Genomic DNA, 20,026 nt, shown 5'->3' with positions numbered 1-20,026 from the left:
AAAAAAGATAGATAGATAGATAGATAGATAGATAGATAGATAGATAGATAGATAGATAGATAGATAGATAGATAGATAGATAGATAGATAGATAGATAGATAGATGTGATTTTCAGTTAAAAATGCATGTAACTTGTCATTCGTGATCATGTCCATTACTGAGGGAATGGTTCAGTTCCATCAGCCTTCAAGAGAGTATATTAATCCTAAGATTAATAATTGGCTACTCACATTGATTCATCAGTTTACTGAGGCTTTAGCAGGGCTCAGTTACAGCTTATGTATTTTTAGTACTGCCCTTACAAAACATAACCTGGACTTAGTGCTTAATTTCTGTATTTTGAATACATATTGACAATCCATGTGTTCTGTCACATTCCAACTCTGATTATGGAGAAATTTACCGTTTATTTCTCTAATATTACAAATGAACAAAAGCAGGGAGCTGAATAAAAAAGGAGGTATTTTAGCAGATTAGTCCAGTATCACCTACATATTTTGCTATTCAGGAGTCTGATAAATACATTGTAAAATATGCTGATAAATGCTTTTAAGCAATTATCTTCCAATACTGATATAATTCTGAAATCCTTGTGCATTCCTAATCTATACCATATTTGTGTTTGTAAGTACAAGATTTATTATCATTTGAATATTATGAAAAGTTACTGTGCCTGCTGTCTTGTTTTACAGTGACAAAAAACATTGCCACGTTTATCTTTTGTTTACATCAAAACAAACAGAATAAGCCAAAAATGCTCACCTAAACAGAATGTAAACTGAATGTTGTTCATTCTTATTGTAACTATGAAATTAGTAGGACTGAACAATTTGGGAAAAACATCTAATTGTGATTTTTCTGACTAATATTGCGACTGCGGTTTAAATTATTAAATTAAATTAAGGTATCATGTTCAGTCCTGTTATTTTTTGGCCAAGAAGTTTACAATATCCACTGTTTCTGGCTTTAGGCTTGAACCTTGAATGTAGTGTGTTAGACTGCCAGTAAGCTGTGGTTGTGATGTCACAATACATGAAGGTTTGGTTTCCTCTGACTGGTCAAACTTATCCACAGGCAGTTCATAAACTCTGTGTTATTAGGTTAAATTTCCCCACTTAAAACTTAAGACAACACTTTTGATAACACCGGCTTTAAATAAACAAATGAATAAAAACCTGCAGCTCTTGCGATTTAAAAATTTAGCTCTTATGATATAAAAACAATCAGCCCTAATTAGTTATATAAGTGTGTAATTAAAGTAAACAGTATAGCAAGATGGCAGTAATAACTCTCAACTTCTAATAGATAATTACTCTCCACTTTTTGCTGTTAAAGAATTTTGCTAAAATATTATATATATTAACTTTAAGTAAATATTAACTTTATTTTCATATTGCACAGCTGTACATGTAGCTGGTGCATGATACCGTTTTCTCTTTCTTTACTGGAGACCAACAGCTGATTTTAGACTTTTCTTGGTGCGGGTCTCCCCTTGAGCAAAGTTGCATTGGGTATGTTGCTGATTGTCATGAGTTTGTCACAGAAACAGCAGCTGCCTGAGGCGACTCCAAACTCATGCTAATTAGCCAGGGATATTATGACACCTATCAACCTTTAAAATTTACCTGCTGTGAAAAGAATACAAGATCAGATTTACAGCGTTAGCCTTTAACTCCTAAAACTATTTTGTTTTTAGCTTAATGCTAGATGTATGTATTCCTCCACTGTTAATTATTGCTAGGATATCATAATATTTAACATCACTTTATTGCAGTTATTACCGCTCATCTTATTTTTGTCTGTAATAACACGACATATTACTTTGAGCTGCCACCGGCATGAAAAGTGCTCTGTAGATAAATTATTTAGAGCATCATTATTAAGTTGGACCAGCACAAGTTATCATCACTAGTAAATCAATTTCAGTGACTTTTATGAGTTAAATTGGAAATCAGTATTAGTTTAGTTAATTAAGTAAATTATGTTGCATCAGCGGAATCTTATTTTGAAAGAAAGCCATTTTATAATTTCCATATTTCAATTAAGTTTAGTGAAATAATGATTTTGAGTGTAGATGTAGAAAACTGTTATTTATATTTAAAATGTTATATTTATAGGAAGCATATGTATGCTATAACCTAGGAGTAGGAAATAGGAGTATTCCATCTCAGGCAATGATAAAACAGAAAATAAATGAAAAACATATGTGTATGAGCCCCTGTGGCAATGCAGAAGTATATTATAAAGTGTTTTAGAACTTTGTAATGGATCCACTTGCAAGTAATTTCTCCCTTGCTGAAGTAATCAGGCCAGGTTGGTGTTCTTATAATGCTATTACACAATGAAATGTTTGTTTACCCTCAGTAACTCCTGGAGTAGATCAATTCAGGACAGCGCTGTTCTCTGTAGGTTATGAATCCTTTCACATTCTCTCTCTTTTTCTCTCACTTTTTATCACATTGCCTCTGCTGTACTGCACATTTTTATGCACAGCTCTGCCAAATAGTTGCACTCACTGGACACTTTATTAGAAACACCTAAATTGTAGCTCCACCTTGCTGATGTACAGTTAGACTATATGTCATTTGTTGAGGCACAGTTTGTGTTAGCCAGAGGTGGATTTGGTGATTCTGGGGCCCTAGGCAAAAGACTGGAACGGAGCCCTTAGATGCACGTTTTTAGATGCAATCATCTACACTACAGAAATCAGGTCCATATATCTAATACGTCTCATTTTGAGAGTGTTGTAAGAATATTATAAGATTAACATATTTTTAGACACATTGCCTCATTTTATTAAGGCAGTTGCTCATTACATTGGCTAATTTGCTAATGCAAATACATTCATTCTTGTCTCATCCTTCCATTTTTCCATAAACTTCTATTACTGTTCCATAAACTAATTTGACCTCCTGATATCTTGTTTAATTTTATTTAATTAATAATTTTACCTCAGATTGAGGAGGAACAATGTGGATTCTGTCCCGGCCGTGGAACAATGGACCAGCTTTTCACCCTCTCACAGATTGTTGAGGGGGCATGGGAGTTTGCCAGCCCAGTCTACGTGTGTTTTGTGGACTTGGAGAAGGCTTATGACTGTGTTCCTCAAGATATCTTGTGGGAGGTCCTCCGGAATTATGGGGTGCTGGGTGGGGGTGTTCCAGGCACGGCCTACCAGGACAAGACCCCGGGGTCGTCCTAGGACCTGCTGGAGGGATTATATCTCCAAGTTGCCCTGGGAGTGGCTTGGGGTCCCCGGGAATGAGCTGGAGGAAGTTGCGGGGGGACAGGGTCATCTGGGATTCTATGCTCTCCCAACTGCTACCGTGACCCTATATGGACTAGCGGTCAATGATGATGATGATGATGATGATGATGATGATAATAATTTAACTATGTAGTTACATCTTTAGTTTACATCTTTACTTTAGCTGAAAATGTACAACCGCATTTCAAAAAAAGGTTGGGATGCTGTGCAGAATGAAAATCAAGATAGGATGCAATGATATGCAAATCATGTCAACCATATTTTTAAAGGAGAATACTACAGAGAGAACATATCAAATGTTGAAACTGAGAAATGTTATTGTTTTTTGAGAAATATATGCCCATTTTGAATTTGATGCCAACAACACTTTCCAAAAAAGTTGGGACAGGGGCATGTTTACCTCTGTGTTTCATCACCTCTTCTTTTAACAACACACTGTAAGAGTTTGGAAGCTGAGGAGACACTGCTGTAGTTTTTAAAGCAAAATGTTTTCCATTCTTGCTTAACATAGGATTTCAGCTGCTCAACAGTTTGATGTCTCCTTTGTCATATTTTTCATTTCATAAAGTGCCAGATGTTATCAGTGGGTGACAGGACTAGACTACAGTGAGGTTGGTTAAGCACCTTTTAATACAGACTCTTTTAATACAGAGCAATGCTGTTATAATACATGCAGAATGTGGTTTGCCATTGTTTTGCTGAATCAAAGCCTTCCCTGAAAAAGATTTCATGCCATGCACACTAACGCACCCCTATACCATCATAAATGCTGGCTTTTGAAATGTGTGCTGATACCCAATCATGTTACTGACCTGTTGCCAATCAACTACCAAGTGTTTTCTTTGCACTATTTTTAATTAAATATAGGGTTTAAATGATTTGCACATCATTTCATTTTGTTTTAATTTACATTTTGCACAGTGTCCCAGCTTATTTGGAAATTGGGTTGTACATAAAATCGGGTGATAGGTCTACATTGATTTCATTTAATTTCTCTCCCTCTCTGCTTTCCTTAATTTCCCTCTTGCTCCTCAGTCCTCTTTTCTCACAAAGCTCACATTAAACATATGTTATAAAATTATTTGTCCACCAAATCCAAGCTAAAGGAAGATACTCATGTAGTTAACGAGACAAAATACACCCCAGTGTACCTGCTGATTACTGAATCATGTTACATGATGCTTTGCTGTCAATATGCAAGTTAACAGTGAACACTCAGGCTGGCACTAATATGTTATGAGTAGGTAACAATACAACTTACATTTCTCATCTAATCACTAATAAAGCCAAATGGATGTGGGGCCTGTAGCCTAAACTGAACAGCTGATGTAAACATTATAAATCCTCCATTCCCCATTGACTGGGCAAGCCTGTGAAACCATGGCTGCACTTCTGAATAGGTTACAACATTATCAGAACACTGTTGTTTCCACATTAAAGAGAAAACCCTCTGAAATAACCTCATAGTTAGTGGTAGTGAAGGCCGTGCTGTGCAGCTCTCTGTTCTATCTGAAAAGACAAAGTTAGTTTTGGGAGTAGTGCTAAACTTTGTTTTCAATTCATAAAGTAGCCTGTTTCTTTCTTTTTATGGGGTTTTCAACTCATGGGGGCCCTAGGCAGATGCCTACCTTTGCCTGATGCAGAGACTGCCCATGGTATTTGCAATCCTCTAGCCCTTAATCAATGGTTATTTTCCAATGTTGGTGTAAATTACTCAAAAATAGTGATATGTTACAAGTCACTCAATGCTTTAAACATCATTTAGAAGTTATGTCACCGTCCCCCGACAAGAGCAGTTATTTGTCTGATGCTGATGCTGAAAATCTACACACTTGAAAATGATAGTTCTTAGTAAAAAAATTGATTCTATGTAGAACCATGAACACTCGAAATGATTAAAGGGTTTTTTTGCATCAGAAAATAGTTCTTCAGACTGAAGTAGAATGTGTTGTATATGGTTCTATTTAGGACCGTTTTGAAAAGGGTTCTACATAGCATCAACAGGTTCTTCTATTGTTATGATGTCAAACTGTAATGATGGGAGAAGCTTTTCTAACACATTCTCCATCAAACTGAAGAACCACTTCATGACATCAAGATCCCTTTAATCATGCAAAGGGTTCTTCAACTGTTCATGGATTATATAGAACCGTTTTATTTACTAAAAAACCTTTAAAGAACCTTTATTTTTAAGCTTGTAGAAACTAGTCAGTAGAAGGGATACTGACGCATATTCCATGATACAGTACGTATTGCCATCTTTCTATCATGATACACAACATTTCTGACACAGAATTAGAAAAGGAACATAAAGAAACATAACAGAACTTCAGAACTTTTTTGTAAATTCCAAAAATATTTTTTTTGTACTTTCCACTGTTTAACAATGTATGTTGTCTCACGACCAATGTATCAGAAAAAAGTGAATATTAACATGCAGATCGTGAAACCGCTAGAAGTAACTGACCAATGCTGAATGGAGAAGAAGGTAGCTGACAAACTAATGGGCTACAATCAATAACTGTACTATATATTGGCCATATATATATATATATATATATATATATATATATATATATATATATATATATATATATATGTGACCAACAAGGAGTTTCTAATAAAGTGGATGCATATGTAATGTAATCTGTTCCAATTAGATTTCTAGGAACTAATTCTAAGAACGAATTCCAAGACCTGTTTTATATAACCTTATTTTTCCTCATGGAGAAGAGCTACTGACCATGCAAACTTTTAAGTATTCAAATGGTTCTTGGAGTTCATGTCATTTATTTAATTTTTTATAAAATTACAAGATATTTCTGAGGAAATTAGATACAGGATAATCTGATTGCAAAAGGAAGGAAAAAGTCAAAGTAGATCAATGAAAATACAGAAGTTAGAATATTAATAATAGAATATTGCTAAAAGAAACACCCATCCAGGTCCTGATAAGCAACCAAAACTGTTACTAAAGTTTTCATCTTAGAGATATGAAAAAGTCAAGCTCCTCTCTTGCTTCAGATATGAAAAAATACACAGGCGTTTCTCTCCATCCACAGCTTAGCTGTGGTTTAGAGTTTAACCTGAGATTAAATCTGAATGAATCACATGGGTTCTTGAACTCCATTGCTGTGCCCTTGGAATCTGCAGTTTAAAGCATACCTTCTGTTTAAACTAACCCCAAAATCACATATCTGCCACTATATGGTGCTGTATGTGAGGTTTAACTGAGGATTATCCAAGGTTTTAATGAGGTTTAAGACAAGATTATTGTAACTGAAATGCATCCTCAGCTCACATGTTTTAAGATTCCATAACTATAGGCCTACAAAACTTTTGCCATAATATTTTGTGGATTCACTTCATGGCATTAACTAAATGCTATCTTGCACAGTTAAACACATTTAACTAGAAGAAGCATTAATCGTTGGTTTCTTGTTTAGGCTTCTGTGTTGTTCAGAGCAGCTGAAGATGACCTGAGTTTAGTCTACCCCTGTTGTTGAGGCAAAAGGGAAACATCATCTCAGCAAACATTTATTCTTCATTTACATACCACCCACACAAGAAAGAAAGAAGGAAAGAAGATCAGTGCACTAGCCAGACTGAACGGTTCAAAATGATTTGCAATGCTAAGCAGAATGTGTTGCCTGCAGTGCCTTCAATTGTGAGTTAGTGTGCAGCAGTAAAGTCAGACAGCTGTGCAGCTCATTGTGAGTGTGGGGCACGGGACTCATCCCAGTCGACTGCCAAATTGTGGAGTACTGCATGAGCAACAATGAAAGCCTTTTCAGTGCTGCAGCTTGCTTTCCGGCTTCTTTTAAAATGTAGCTTTGCAGGTGACGTGAGCCTTTTAGAGAGCAGGTGTCAGTAGGTACCAAAGAGTAGCACCTGTCAATTTCATTCAGTTACATATCAGCTGATCATTTAAAAAAATGCCAGAGACATGTCATTAAGTTTTTGGTTTAATTTTAGTTGATGTGTTTTAACAGAGGTTTTAAGTAATGAAGTACTTTGTTACTGTACTTAAGTCATTTTTTAGGTATCTGTACTTTATTTCTGTCAATGAATACTTTTTACTTTTACTCATTACATTTCAAAAGAAAAATCTGTACTTTTTACTCACTATAATTTCAAAACAGGCTTGTTATTTTAGTTGTAACAATCAATTTATCTATTCTCTATCTAATTATTTATTGACTATAAAGTCACAGCACAACAGCAATCAAACTTGTGTGTAATTTCGGGGTTAAACCAGCGACTCCTCTCTCAAGTGATATGGCCCCAGTTTACTGACTGTAACCAAGAGTGGACAGAGAGTAGATGAAGCTGAAGTTAGTTTCATTTCCCATTACACTTCAAATCATGTAACAAAACCATAACGTTCGGACATCTACATGTAAGTTACTTCATCACAGGTAAGACATATATAAACCATAAACATGTTTCATGCCCTCACCCAGCAGTACACTTTAGCCTACAGTGATGATGAGGTTTAGGTGTTTAAGATAGCTGTTTTGTTTGATGTTGCACATCAGCTGTTTGTTGTAACTTTCATGTCATCTTCATTTGGGCCAACTCACTGTGGCAGTAATCTGTGTTTTTGGTTTAAAACTTACAATGATCAGGTTTAAGTTTGTACATCTTTACCTTTATAGGTTGAATATTTTACATCCCAGCTTTCTGATTTGAACTTAGCTTTGTCATCTTCTCTGTGTAGACATTGTGTCTATACTGAGCGAAAGGTGCTGCAGGGTTGGTTGTTTGTGTGAATCCAGCTTTCTAATCGGTTGCTTTTGTTTTGTGTCAGAAGTATTCGAATATGTAGGGTAATGACTGCAAGGCTGTTAGCAGCAGCCTGTAGCCTGATATAACATTGCAGGATGTTACTGCTTTGTGTGTGTGTAGAGTGTGGGCTGGTCTGCATTATATAACTCCCAGTCTGAAAATCCATTTTGGTGGATTTTGAAATATTTTTTTGGCTGAAAACTATAGAAGCAATCTGGCAGCCCTAAATGTGCAGCTGCCAAACTAGTGTTAAACTGAGACTGAACAGCTGCTAAGTTAATGTCATAATGTCACAATTGGCCCCTCCCAGTCCCTGTCCATGTGACCGTGTTGTGTTTACTTCCCAGTCCTGTCCATGTGCTTTGTTTTGGTTTTCAGTCCTGCCCTGTTGTTTCATGACTCCACCCCTGATTGTCTCCACCTGTGTTTCCACCTGTCCCTCGTTTACCCTCATGTATTTAAGCCCTGTGTTTTCCCCTGTCTGGTTGCTGGTGTTTGTTTGATGTGTTGGATGTTTTGCTTGTTCTGTTCTACGTGTTTTGATAAGTATTGATTTCTGTGTTCTTTGTCATGTCTGTCCATCCTGCTCTTCGTGTTGGCTACCTAAACCTGGACTGTATCGACCACGACCCTGGATTTAACCCGAATAAATCTTGCTTTTCTCCGCATGTGCATCGGCCTCCTTATCGCACCATGTTACACACCTTGTGGGTCAGAAAAAAAAGAAAACAGGCACAAAAGAAGACCATTTTCAAAACAAAAGTGTTAGTATTCCCAGAAAAATTGACTGGCCATCCCAGAGCCCAGACCTCAACATCACTTAATGTGTTTGGTATTACTTGAACCATAAGAAGCAGAAAATGCAACCAAAGACTGAACTTTAGAGGTGTGGGAAACTGAAAGTAAGTGCCTTGAAAAGAATGGAAGCTCTGATAAAGCTGAGTAAACACACCAAATACTGAAAATATAATATTATATTTAGTTGGTGAGGCTTCTGTTTCATTTTCTCTTAAATGCATTTGTGAGTTTAATGGCCATTTTTGATGGGAAATTAAAGGAATGAAAAGTGGTCTTTAACTTTTACATGCTACTGAACATATAGCCTTTCCTTACTGAAGAACATTTAGAAAATCATTTTATAAGAGTGTAGCGCTATAAATGGCTCAGAATTTGTCGCAATATAAATCCACCCCTGCAGGTGAGAAGACCACCAACCTGCAGCTTGTACCTTTAAATTGAAACTCAGCTCAATGACTTTGAAAGCGGTGCACTAACCTCACAAAACACTTTCTGTAGAAAATCTAAATTGGATTGTAAACAGCTTTCTGCATAAAGATCTTTGCTACTTGTGAAAGACTCCACTTTATGTCAGCTGATTAATATTCCGTGTTCACGCCTGAATATTGACTACTGGTGGGTGTAGTTCGAAATGCAGATGGAGGATGTAGAGTGCCAAAATCAATACACTTTTTTTGTGCATCCAAGACAGATGCATCTTAATTCACCTCAGTTCACTTCTGAAGTTCCAGGCCTACAGCGGCATTTAAAACTGACTGAACTTGAAACAACATCCACAAATTTGGAACAGGAGTAAAATCACACTCTGGGAAGTGAGCATACTGATGTGCCTGTTTCAAAATAAAAACAAGTCAGATGTGTCTCCCCTGAAGGGAACTGCAGAGCTAAGTAAACATCTGGACAGATACTTGGACAGAAACGCACCTCACGCATAACAGAAGCTTGTAGTTCTTCAGTTTTGTTTCTGAAAATATATTTTTTAAAAATCAATATCAAGCACAGCTGCAAAGTTTGTAAATGTCATTTTGAGGTGTGTATAATTATTTCATCATTTCATTATTTCACTCCTCAGTCCTCGTCTCTTTCACTGCCTCTTTCACTTTGTTTCTCTGTGCCTCTTTCTTTCACTCCCTCTGTTTTTCTTAATCTCTCACTGATTCACTTTTACTCTCCCCCTCTCTCTCTCTCTCTCTCTCTTACTCTCTCCTCTCTCTTTGTCTTTCACTCTCTCTCTTCTCCCTTTTCTTCTGTCTGTCTGTTCTTTATCTCTCTACCCTCTCTCTCTCCTTCTTCCACACTCGTTCTCCCTTCATGTCTGTCTATCTGTTTCTCTCTCACTACTTCTATCTTCTTTCTCTCTTTTCTCTCTTTCTCTCTCTCTCTCTCTCTCTCTCGACTCAGCGTTCCTTTAGCTCAGGCTGTTCTGCATTGCTGCAGCTCTTTGTGATTCTAGATATTTATTCTGTTATTCTCTCTCTCTCTCGCTCTCTCTTTCTCTCTCTCTCTCTCTCTCTCTCTCGCTCTCTCTTTCTCTCTCTCTCTCTCTCTCTCTCTCTCTCTCTCTCTCTCTCTCCAGTCTCTGTCATTTGTGCTGACAGTTTACTGGCCTTGTTCACAGCTTCTGTGAACGTCTGTCCTCTGTTACTCTGTGATGTGATCTCAGTAATGGTTCACAGTCTGACTGAAGCTGCACTCACAGTCAAAATTTGCAGTTTGAGTGACCAAAGCAGGACCGTAAAATGTGAACTCTTAAATACAGGTATAACTCATTGGCTGAGTATAACTCACTGGCTCAGTTCAGTGTAGCAGAAAATGTAGCTTTGCATAAAAGATTTTGGGGGTAAAAATATCTGTTTGGGCTGTAAAGCTTGGAGCCTTGAAAAACCCTTAACACTACATTTGGTTTCCGCTGAGAAATCCAGTCTTTCTGAATAGGAGTGCGTAGAATGTTCTGTAAATTAAATTAAGTTTCAGTCATGTTCATGATTCCCTTTTCCATTGAGGCCCTAAAATGTCTGTGTAGAGGACCCCAGGTAGTAATGAATATCAAATTCGTGGCTGTAAAGGTTGAGTTATCCATGCAGTTCCTTATCGTTTACTTTCTTATAAATCTCACTAGTTCCACTCTTTCAACTAGTTTAAGACATTCTCTACAGGCAACACTATTCAATATGGCATTTACTTGCACAATGTAGTGCATATTGTAAAAAATAAAACATTCCATAAATATAAATGTGGCATAACATTTGGACAGGATTCTTGTCATACTTTTTTTTCTTAATGTTAAATTCAGCAAATACACATTTTTAAAATGAGCAGAAGTGTGTCTTCTTTTAGAAGAGGCAGAAGAGGATGTCTTTTCTTAGTTTAACATTGAAAATCAACAAAACATATTGTTTGATACGGAGCCCTGCTAGCCCTTCTGTATAAACAAAAATAATGCGTGGCCACGAATTAGTAAGTCATGGGAATGAGATAATTAAGCCATGGCCACAACTTAATAAGGTGTGGGAATGAGATCATGCCTTACTAAGTTGTGGCCACATGTTAGGATCTCGTTCCTATGCCTTAGGTGGCCACACATCATTTTTATTTATACAGGATGTCAAAAGCAGGGCTCTGTAGTTTGACAAGGGTGTGCAAACTTTTGCAGTAGAGATACAATGACTGTGCCTTAGAGGGGACAAGTATTGCGCCTATATTGGATTTGACTGTGTGTTTTTTTTCCTGAAAGTGTAGGAAAATAGGAGTCAAAGCTCTCAAAGTCACTGGGGTGTGTAGGTCCAGCAGTCTGAGAGGGCAAACTAATTGTTCCTTCTAAGAAAAAAAAATCTGAGTAGGGCACCACACTTGGATTCAGACAGCAGGAACGTACACCTGTTCAGGAAAAAACGGGCATAAGAAGGCAGGAAATCTTCCATTCCCTTCTGTCAGGATAAATGACAGGATAAAAGTGTTTTTTTCCTCCTGCCTGTTTCATAACGATAATGGACAGAAACGTGTGAACATGCAATGTGCGTCACGCAGCCTGTTGCGTTCAGCAGGTGGCAGCTCACTCACAGCACGGGTGGCAAGAATTTGGACTGATGTACTATGAAAGAGAAAAAATCTAAAAAAATACATGAAATAGATGCTTTGATGGAAGCAAAATGATCACTTAATGTGGTTACAATAATTTACATACCGTGTTTCTTTAAAGAAGTAAGAGTTCCTAGAAACAAAAGATATGATCACAGTGGCAGGATTGAAATAAAAGTTGTACACCACAACTAACGTGATTTAACCTTCTCCAGGTGTTGGGAAACATAAAATGCTATAATATGTTTTACTAACAGAATGATGTAGCAGTACATTATCTTGGTTAAATCCTGATGTTTCTACACTTAAAAGAAATCTAAAAATAAATTATATGAATTGAAATTTCATTCGTTTATGCCACACATGTCCATTCAGTCAAGCTGAGAAGAGTCATTCCACATAATGTGTTACTTCATAAGTTCAATTGTTGTTAGAGCAAATGGAAACATTTCATTGAAATTTATTGTAGTTTCAGCAGAAAGAAATTCTCTTTAGATCCGTGTTAACAGTTTACATTCATTGAAATGTACTTTCTTGAATTTTTGTCCAATTCATATAAACCAGTTACTGAAAGACAACACAATTCATTTATTTAATATCTACATATTTTCATTTTGTAAGTTAAACAACTCTGGTTAAATGTTTTTAGGAAGTAAACGCAATACGTGCAGTGTCCACTTTATTATATAATATTATATATTATATTGCCTTATATTTACACTTACTGTCCACTTTATGAGCTCTGCTGACCTAACAGGCTGTCTGTTCTCAGTACAACAAATTCTACAGGACAGCATGAGGTCATGGACAATCAGATGGACAATATATGCAGCACTTTATATATGTACACACACATTTTATTTACATGGCTTAAACCTTTCTCAAAAAACAGGCATTGACCATAATTTTTACAGTGCTTTAGCATATGTATGTGTGTGTGTGTGTGTATATATATATATATATATATATATATATATATATATATATATTGTTTGTGTGTGTGTGTGTATTTTACAGTGTAAGGATTTCTAATAAGGCAACCTCTCCTGTTACATCTGAATCAAACATATAATGATATCTGTCTATAATAATAACAAATACAAAGAAAGCCTAAATTGACATCAACCTATTTAAACTCCAAGCTATTGAAGTCAAAACTGAAGTCACTGCTTTTGCGTTGCGTTGCACAATCATTTAATTGCAGGTCTCTGTGTCTCAGGCTTTGAGGTGTGGGCATTAGCAGGTTGAGTCCAGGGAGATGGGGTATTACCTTCAGCCCAAAGCTTGCAATAGCAGATATCTATATATACATCAGAGCACTACAGTTTAAGGCTGTAACAACTGCAGAGTAGACAGAAAGATAAGCCCTGGAGACTGTGAGTGTATTAGGGGTAAAGCTCCACTGTTGGTAGAGCCCTGATGAATAGAAAGAGTATAACTTTCCTTAATGTGTTTCCTACTGCAGAGCTATAGTGTGCTTTAAGTGCAATAGACGATGCCAAGTTTTATGGTAACATTTCAAGTGATGAATAGTACCAGTGTGAGAGACAGGCAGAGAAAGAGCAAGAGCACCATTCCCTTCTGATCACTGAGATTCATGCTTGAAAGCTTGTCTTAAACTGCAGCATTTACCATCAAAGTGATTTGCATTGACCATCAATCCAGGGTGATCAGTGACAAATGACTTTGGAGGGTAATAGAGAGTTGAAATCCCCTTAAATCATTTCCACACCCCAAAGCACATTTGCTGCAGCAGTGAGGCGTGGAGCCTCCGTGCTGCTCAGGAAAGCCGATTTCAACAGAAAGGTGATAACATTTTCAGAACCACCTGCAAACACAAAGACGTTTCCTTCCACCAGCCTTGGAGCTGGAAATTGGTGCAGTAGCACTGTAATTACCTCGGGAACACAGAGTGATTAGTATTACTGAAGAGTTTAACTGAAGCAAAACATTTTTTCAAAGGTGCACTTAGGGTAGTTCTATATGTTTATGTACCAGCAATAGTCATAATATTGTGATGGGCTCCCCTGTACTGTCCCACAGTTAACCTCTTAAATGGCCAGGGTCTGCCGGCAGGCTCTATAACCTAAGAATAGCTCAGCCAGTTTGCATTGAAGTCCCTGTAATTAATATAATATGTCTGGCATATTAAGGGATTAATAAAAAGCATTATGAAGTGAAACACTCCTTATAACTTCAGTGTGAACAGGCAGGGCTAAACTGCTGTAGGCCAAAATAGTGGTCATATGTAAACGTGCTGGTTTTTGTGACATCACAAAACAATTTAAAACAGGCTGATTTTCAAGCTTTGTTTTCATACATATATAGTCAATATAAATTGGGAGTTGAATGTGGTTGAATTTGGTTTTCCAAGACAGGTTACTCATGAATAATACATGACTTTTTGAGCACTTTAGGATTAAACTGAAGATTCAGAAAATAAAAAAGAACAAAACTGGGCAGACTGAAGAACATTACAAGTAAATCCACAAAAGCAAAAGCAAAAGGTGTCTATACTGAAGTTTTCAGAAAAACTTGTCAGCTCTTAAAGTTGTTAAATTTGTCGTATCACCATGCTTTGCCTATCCCATGTCAGTGTCAGTACTGTGTTGAGAATGGTCCACCATCCAAATCTGGTCAGTGGTCCTGTCATTTGTCAGAAACTAACTAATGATAAATGGGGTTATACTTACCATTTGTTTGAGTGGTAAGAAGTATAGGGATAAGGATGGACCAATGACATGATTCATTGAAAATAAATTGTTGGATGCTAACTGACTGGGCCTGCCATTCACTACAGGTGAATTAATATTACAATCATCATCATTAATATTCAATCATTCAATCCTTCAATCATTAATATTACAATCATCTGCTTGCATCATGAAAGAGAAATTAAAGTGTTACTGATGTATGTACCGCTAACTTGATGGATCGAATGCTCTGCCAGCTTGACCTGTTGAAATGTAATATCAGAGAACGTACAGTTTGTGGTTTCACTACAGCTGGTAAAAACAGGTTTACCACCAGAATTTACAACTTCTATGTGGTAAACTCTGAAGTTCCTAACCATCCAAATGCACCATAAATATGCTGTTGTGACACAGGTGCAGATACTGATATTATTAGTTGCAACTACAGACTAGACATAGGTGACACACATCATGGGGGGGTGGGGATCCAAGGTGACATGGAGATAGAGCACTGGGCAGAGCCCAGCTGGGGACACCATGGCAATCAGAAGCACATTTGTAACAACAGAGAGCTTGAGGCAGTAGGACAAAAGTACAAAGTCACTTTATATGGCTTTTTCCAGCATCCAAGGTTGTCATTCACAGCAGGGGTCAAAGTACAGACAGTGAAAGTCAAAGTAGGCCTAGGCAGGATCAGCGTCAAAAAAAGTTAGAGAGGGTCAAAACCAGAAAGAGCACAAAAACACAATGAAGAACAAGGTTTCAACAAGGACCAACACTAGACAAGGAGCTAGGAAAGTAGAATTACTCAGAAAACAAGGCATAAACTCACAAGATTTCATAGGGGAAACAATGAAAACAGGGTATATACATTTCTGGAAGATCCCACTTTACGTACATCTAAATAGCTGAATTCTCTAGATTAGGTGTACCTTAAGGTTCAGTCCTTGGCCCCCTGCTTTTCATCATACTTGCTTACCATGCATGTTGATCCCAAAATTCTGCCCTCCAAAACTCTTAAATGTTCAATTCACATATGGTGCCACAATCAAACCCTCTATCTTGACATGGTCTTGAACCACATATCAGGTTACTTACCAAAATTTCATTAGTTACAACATTACCCTACTTTGATTTTATAAGTCTGAAAGATGCTAAAATGATTGTTTATGCTTTCATAATCTCTTAGACTACTATAATTCCCTTTTCATTGGCATTCCTCGTAAAAATCAATTGTACTTTACTCAACATTCAACTCAGAGTCTTTGCTTATACCAAGCATTTGGCTCATATCACAATCATTCTCAGTCAGTTACACTGGCTTCCTTCTCAGCAAATTATGTCATTTTTTCATATTTAAAGCACAACATGGAGTCCACTCTCCTTAACTATGTGCTCCTACAGCCCTATAGAGCACATGCTAGAAAGAAACCATAAATGGGAGACATAGTGCTATGGCCTCTAGACTTTGGAACTGCATCCCCTTGGACTTCTGTGACTGTTCTTCTTTCTCCTGCTTTAAGAATCACCTTAAAACTTTGCTTTCCTCTCATTATTTTAGACTTTCATCCTTCTAGTCACTTGCATGGGGGGGTTGCAGTGGTGCTCATTATCTACAAAAGGGCACTAAGACTAAATATGTCAGAGAACTGCTGCTTTAGGGAACCAAGAGTCTTCTAAGTTCTGTAACATCAGTTAAATTTGCCATCATTGCATAGCAAATGGCGGCATGGTGGCGTGGTGGGTAGTGCTGTCACCCCACAGCGAGGGGGGCCTGGGTTCGATTCCATGACCGGGGTCCTCTATGTGTGGAGTTTGCATGTTCTCCCTGTGTCTGCGTGGGGTTCCTCCCACAGTCCATGACCCTGAGGGAGAAGCGGCTTAGAAAATGTCTGGATGGATGGATGCATGTCAAACACTTCTCTTGTGCTCTGAGATACAAGCTTACTTACTCTCACCTCCATCCAAGATACTCTTGCAACCTTCAAGAAGCTTCTCCTCCATGAACATTTGATGGTTTGATCCTCTCATCCAGTTTACTCTTACTGCTTTATGCTTTATTATATGACAATGTCTTGTAGTGTGCAATATTGTGATTCTGTCCTTGTCAAAACACACTTGTGCTGCGTTCACATGTTTGCAGTTGGCAGACAACAGTAAAAATGTATGGTCAATTAATTTAAGTTTCAGAGTCGTGGTGGAAAATTCTGCCGCCACCAGCAGCAGTTCAGATCCTTTAAGAGTTCAGCGGTCTGTGGAACCAAAGTGTAATCAATTAGGAACGACAACAACTGAGCCACGTAAAATGACAGAGCGGGGTTAGTGAATGCTGAGGCGTGTAGTGCGCAGAGGTCGCCAACAATCGCTCCAAACTTCATGTAGGCTTCAGATTAGCTCAAGAACAGTGTGTAGAGAGCTTCATGGAATGAGTTTCCAAGCTGGAGCAGCTGCATCAGTGCACATGACTGCGTACCAGTGCACAAAGCAAGGTGCATGAAGACATAGATGAGCGAGTTTGGTGTGGAAGAACTTGACTTGCCTTCATAGAGTCCTGATCTCAACAGTCAACACTCAAGAATAGTCAAAAATTCCCATAAACACACACCTAAACCTTTCAGAAAGCCTTCCCAGAAGAGTTGAAGCTGTTATAGCTGCAAAGGGTGGGCCTTGAAATGAAATGAAACTTGGATATAACTTAAAGTAGTTGGTATAGCAGGATAGATTTATTGTCCTCTGAAAATAATTCAATGTCTAAATAGCTGGCAGCAAAAGTGAGTACACCTCACAGTGAGCATGTCCAAATTGTGCCCAATTGTGTCGTTGTCCCTCCCTGGTGTCATGTGACTCGTTTAAGATGTGAATGGGGAGCAGCGCTGCTAAATTTGGTGTTTTGGGTACAATTTGCTCATACTGGCCACTGTACACTGTTCAGTTGCTTGTTAACACAAATAGCTAATCAGTGCTCAGACCATATGTCACATAATACATCAACTCGGTCTGCATGGCCGTCATTCCAGAAGGAAGCCTCTTCTGAAGCTGACGCACAAGAAAGCCCATAAACAGTTTGCTGAAGACAAGCAGTCCAAGAACATGGATTACTGTAACCATGTCCTGTTGTCTGAGGAGACCAAGATAAACTTTGTCTCAGTTATGTGCAGCGTGTGTGGTGGCACGCTGGAGACAACTGTCTCTTGCCTACAGTCAAGCATATATATATATATATATGTATATTTGGAAACAGCACTGCTGGCTGACTTCCTGTGATAGCTGTACAGATTATACTCTCTCCACTTCACTTCTGATTAAAGTATCTGCCAAATGCCGAAATGTAAGTGCAATATTCACTCCACCAATGATCCCAGACCTATTTTGCTCACTAAGTAAAGCTGGAAGAGGTGATGACGTGGAGTCTTACACAGCAGGTGGACAAAGTGTCAGCGTTACTGCATTGTCTCAGGTTGTAACTCCTTTTCTTTCTCTTTTCACAGGAATCTTGGGAAGTCAGGACTGCGAGTATCGTGTTTGGGGCTCGGTGAGTGTTTAGCAGATAATAACACTGTCAGAAGAGCCTAACTGAGAGCTTGAGTACTTCATTTTCCACTTTACAGCAGATCACCCTCTTCTCTGTCCCCCTCTCTCTCTCTCTCCACCTCTCTGTCTCTCTTTCTCTCTCCTTCTCTCTCTCTGTCTCTCCCTCTGTCTCCCTCTCTCTCTCTCTCTTTCTCTCTCTCTGTCTCTCTTTCTCCCTCTCTCTCCTTCGCTCTGTCTCTCTTTATCTCTCTATCTATCTCTCTCTGTGTCTCTCACTTTCTCTCTCTCTCTCTCTCTCTCTCTCCCTCTCTCTGTCCTTCTCTCTCCCTGTTCAGCCATCTTTCTCTATCCTTCTCTCTTGCTCCCTCTTTTAACTCGTGCTCTTTTTCTTAACTCTCTCATTTTAAACACCTGTCTCTCTCTTTCTCTTTCTCTAACCATCTTTCCCTTTCTTTCTTTCTTTTTTATCTGTTTAGCCATCTTTCTCTTTCCTTATTTATCCCTCTCTTTTTAATCATCTGTCTTTCTCTCATCTCTCTCTCTCTTTTTAAATTTTTTTTTCTCTGTCTCTCTTTCTCTAACTATCCCCTCTCTTTCTCTCTCTCTCAGTGTTCCTCTAATCAACCGCTTTATGAGATAAAGATAATGAGCCAGTTTGCATTTTAAAACTAGCAAATCATCGAAATAAAAAATAAAGGATGTCCTTATTAGTCAAGTGAGAACTCATTTGAGTCCAAAGCAGCAGTTTTATGAATGAAGTCCCTTTGCCTGTTTTCCAGCCAGTCCAACCCCCAGACTGCAGTGTTTGTTCAGTGTTTCAAGTGTTGCATAATTCAATGACTTAACTGGCATTTGCTCAGCTAATCTTCCCAATGTTAATCTCTCCCATATTGACATTTAATTTGTAATGCATGATAGATATGAAATGTTTGGCAGCAATTAGCTCACACAGCTAAGACACAGCAGGGCAGAAACAGATTGACAGTGAGGGTTGTTGTCCCAGTGTCCTCAACAACAAGTCATAAAACCCAATGGACTAACCAGACCCATCAACACATAATCAATTACTTGGCCTCCAGCATGGCAGTTTAATGCTTTAGCTGACTTCCCTTTGAGGATAACGTCACAGAGGCATATTAAAATGCTAAAGTCATGCTGGGTTATCTGTGCATTGTCTATCGAAGCCCTCACACAAGCATTTACAAACTGTTAGACAATAGACCAAGACATATTAGTCATAAGACTTGAACAGACTTATGAACAGAACAGACTGCACAGCGGTTACTGGCTGTAGGCTAAGACATCACATCGAGCCTCTGGATCCTGGCAGCACAATGAAAATGACTTTTTACCCGAGAAAGTCTTTCTGAGGCAGATTCTAAACAGATAGTTCAAACAAGCAACACTAATGAGAGTAATGAAAAGAGAAAGCTATTGTTGCTAGTTGGCATGGTGTCATGCCCGTTGATGTGGACAGTGGTCCATACACTCTGGTTAGTCTCCTCTCATTTCAGCTGCATGAGCGACACCAGTTAGCAGAGCCACTGCTATTTAAGGGCCTCAGGCTGCACGATTGGACCCACCTGTGTTCATATCAGTGGTATAACTATATGCAGTACAAGTGGGGCAGTCATACTTGGGCCTGTAGCTGTAAGCCATGGAGGCTGGGCTCCTTTAAGTCTTTATTAGACCCTTCATATTGCTGTTTTCCGATTTTGCCTCTAATAAAAGGCAGTCAACACTGAAACACTGAAAGATATATACATATTTTGGAGCAGCATGTGCTGCCATCTAGGTGATGTCTTTTTTAGGGACATTCCTGATTTTCAGCAAAACAATGCCAAGCCACATTCTGCATATATTACAATG

General features: G+C 38.2%; 1 protein-coding gene across 3 annotated transcripts in view; it reads left to right on the top strand.

Moving 5' to 3' along the window:
- The window catches only part of kcnab1b (potassium voltage-gated channel, shaker-related subfamily, beta member 1 b), a 106,539-nt gene that overhangs the window by 28,575 nt on the left and 57,938 nt on the right, over positions 1-20,026 (top strand). For all 3 annotated transcript variants that reach the window (XM_037531251.1, XM_037531252.1, XM_017699200.2), the window contains one exon: positions 18,115-18,158. In XM_037531251.1, coding sequence (XP_037387148.1) covers positions 18,115-18,158 — 44 coding nt within the window. The remainder of the gene's footprint in view (positions 1-18,114; positions 18,159-20,026) is intronic.

Source organism: Pygocentrus nattereri, chromosome 19 (assembly GCF_015220715.1).
Source record: "Pygocentrus nattereri isolate fPygNat1 chromosome 19, fPygNat1.pri, whole genome shotgun sequence".
In the NCBI taxonomy this organism is placed as follows: Eukaryota; Metazoa; Chordata; class Actinopteri; order Characiformes; family Serrasalmidae; genus Pygocentrus; species Pygocentrus nattereri.
The sequence above is the reverse complement of the archived record's forward strand: the minus strand, read 5'-3'. Positions and strand labels throughout refer to the sequence as shown.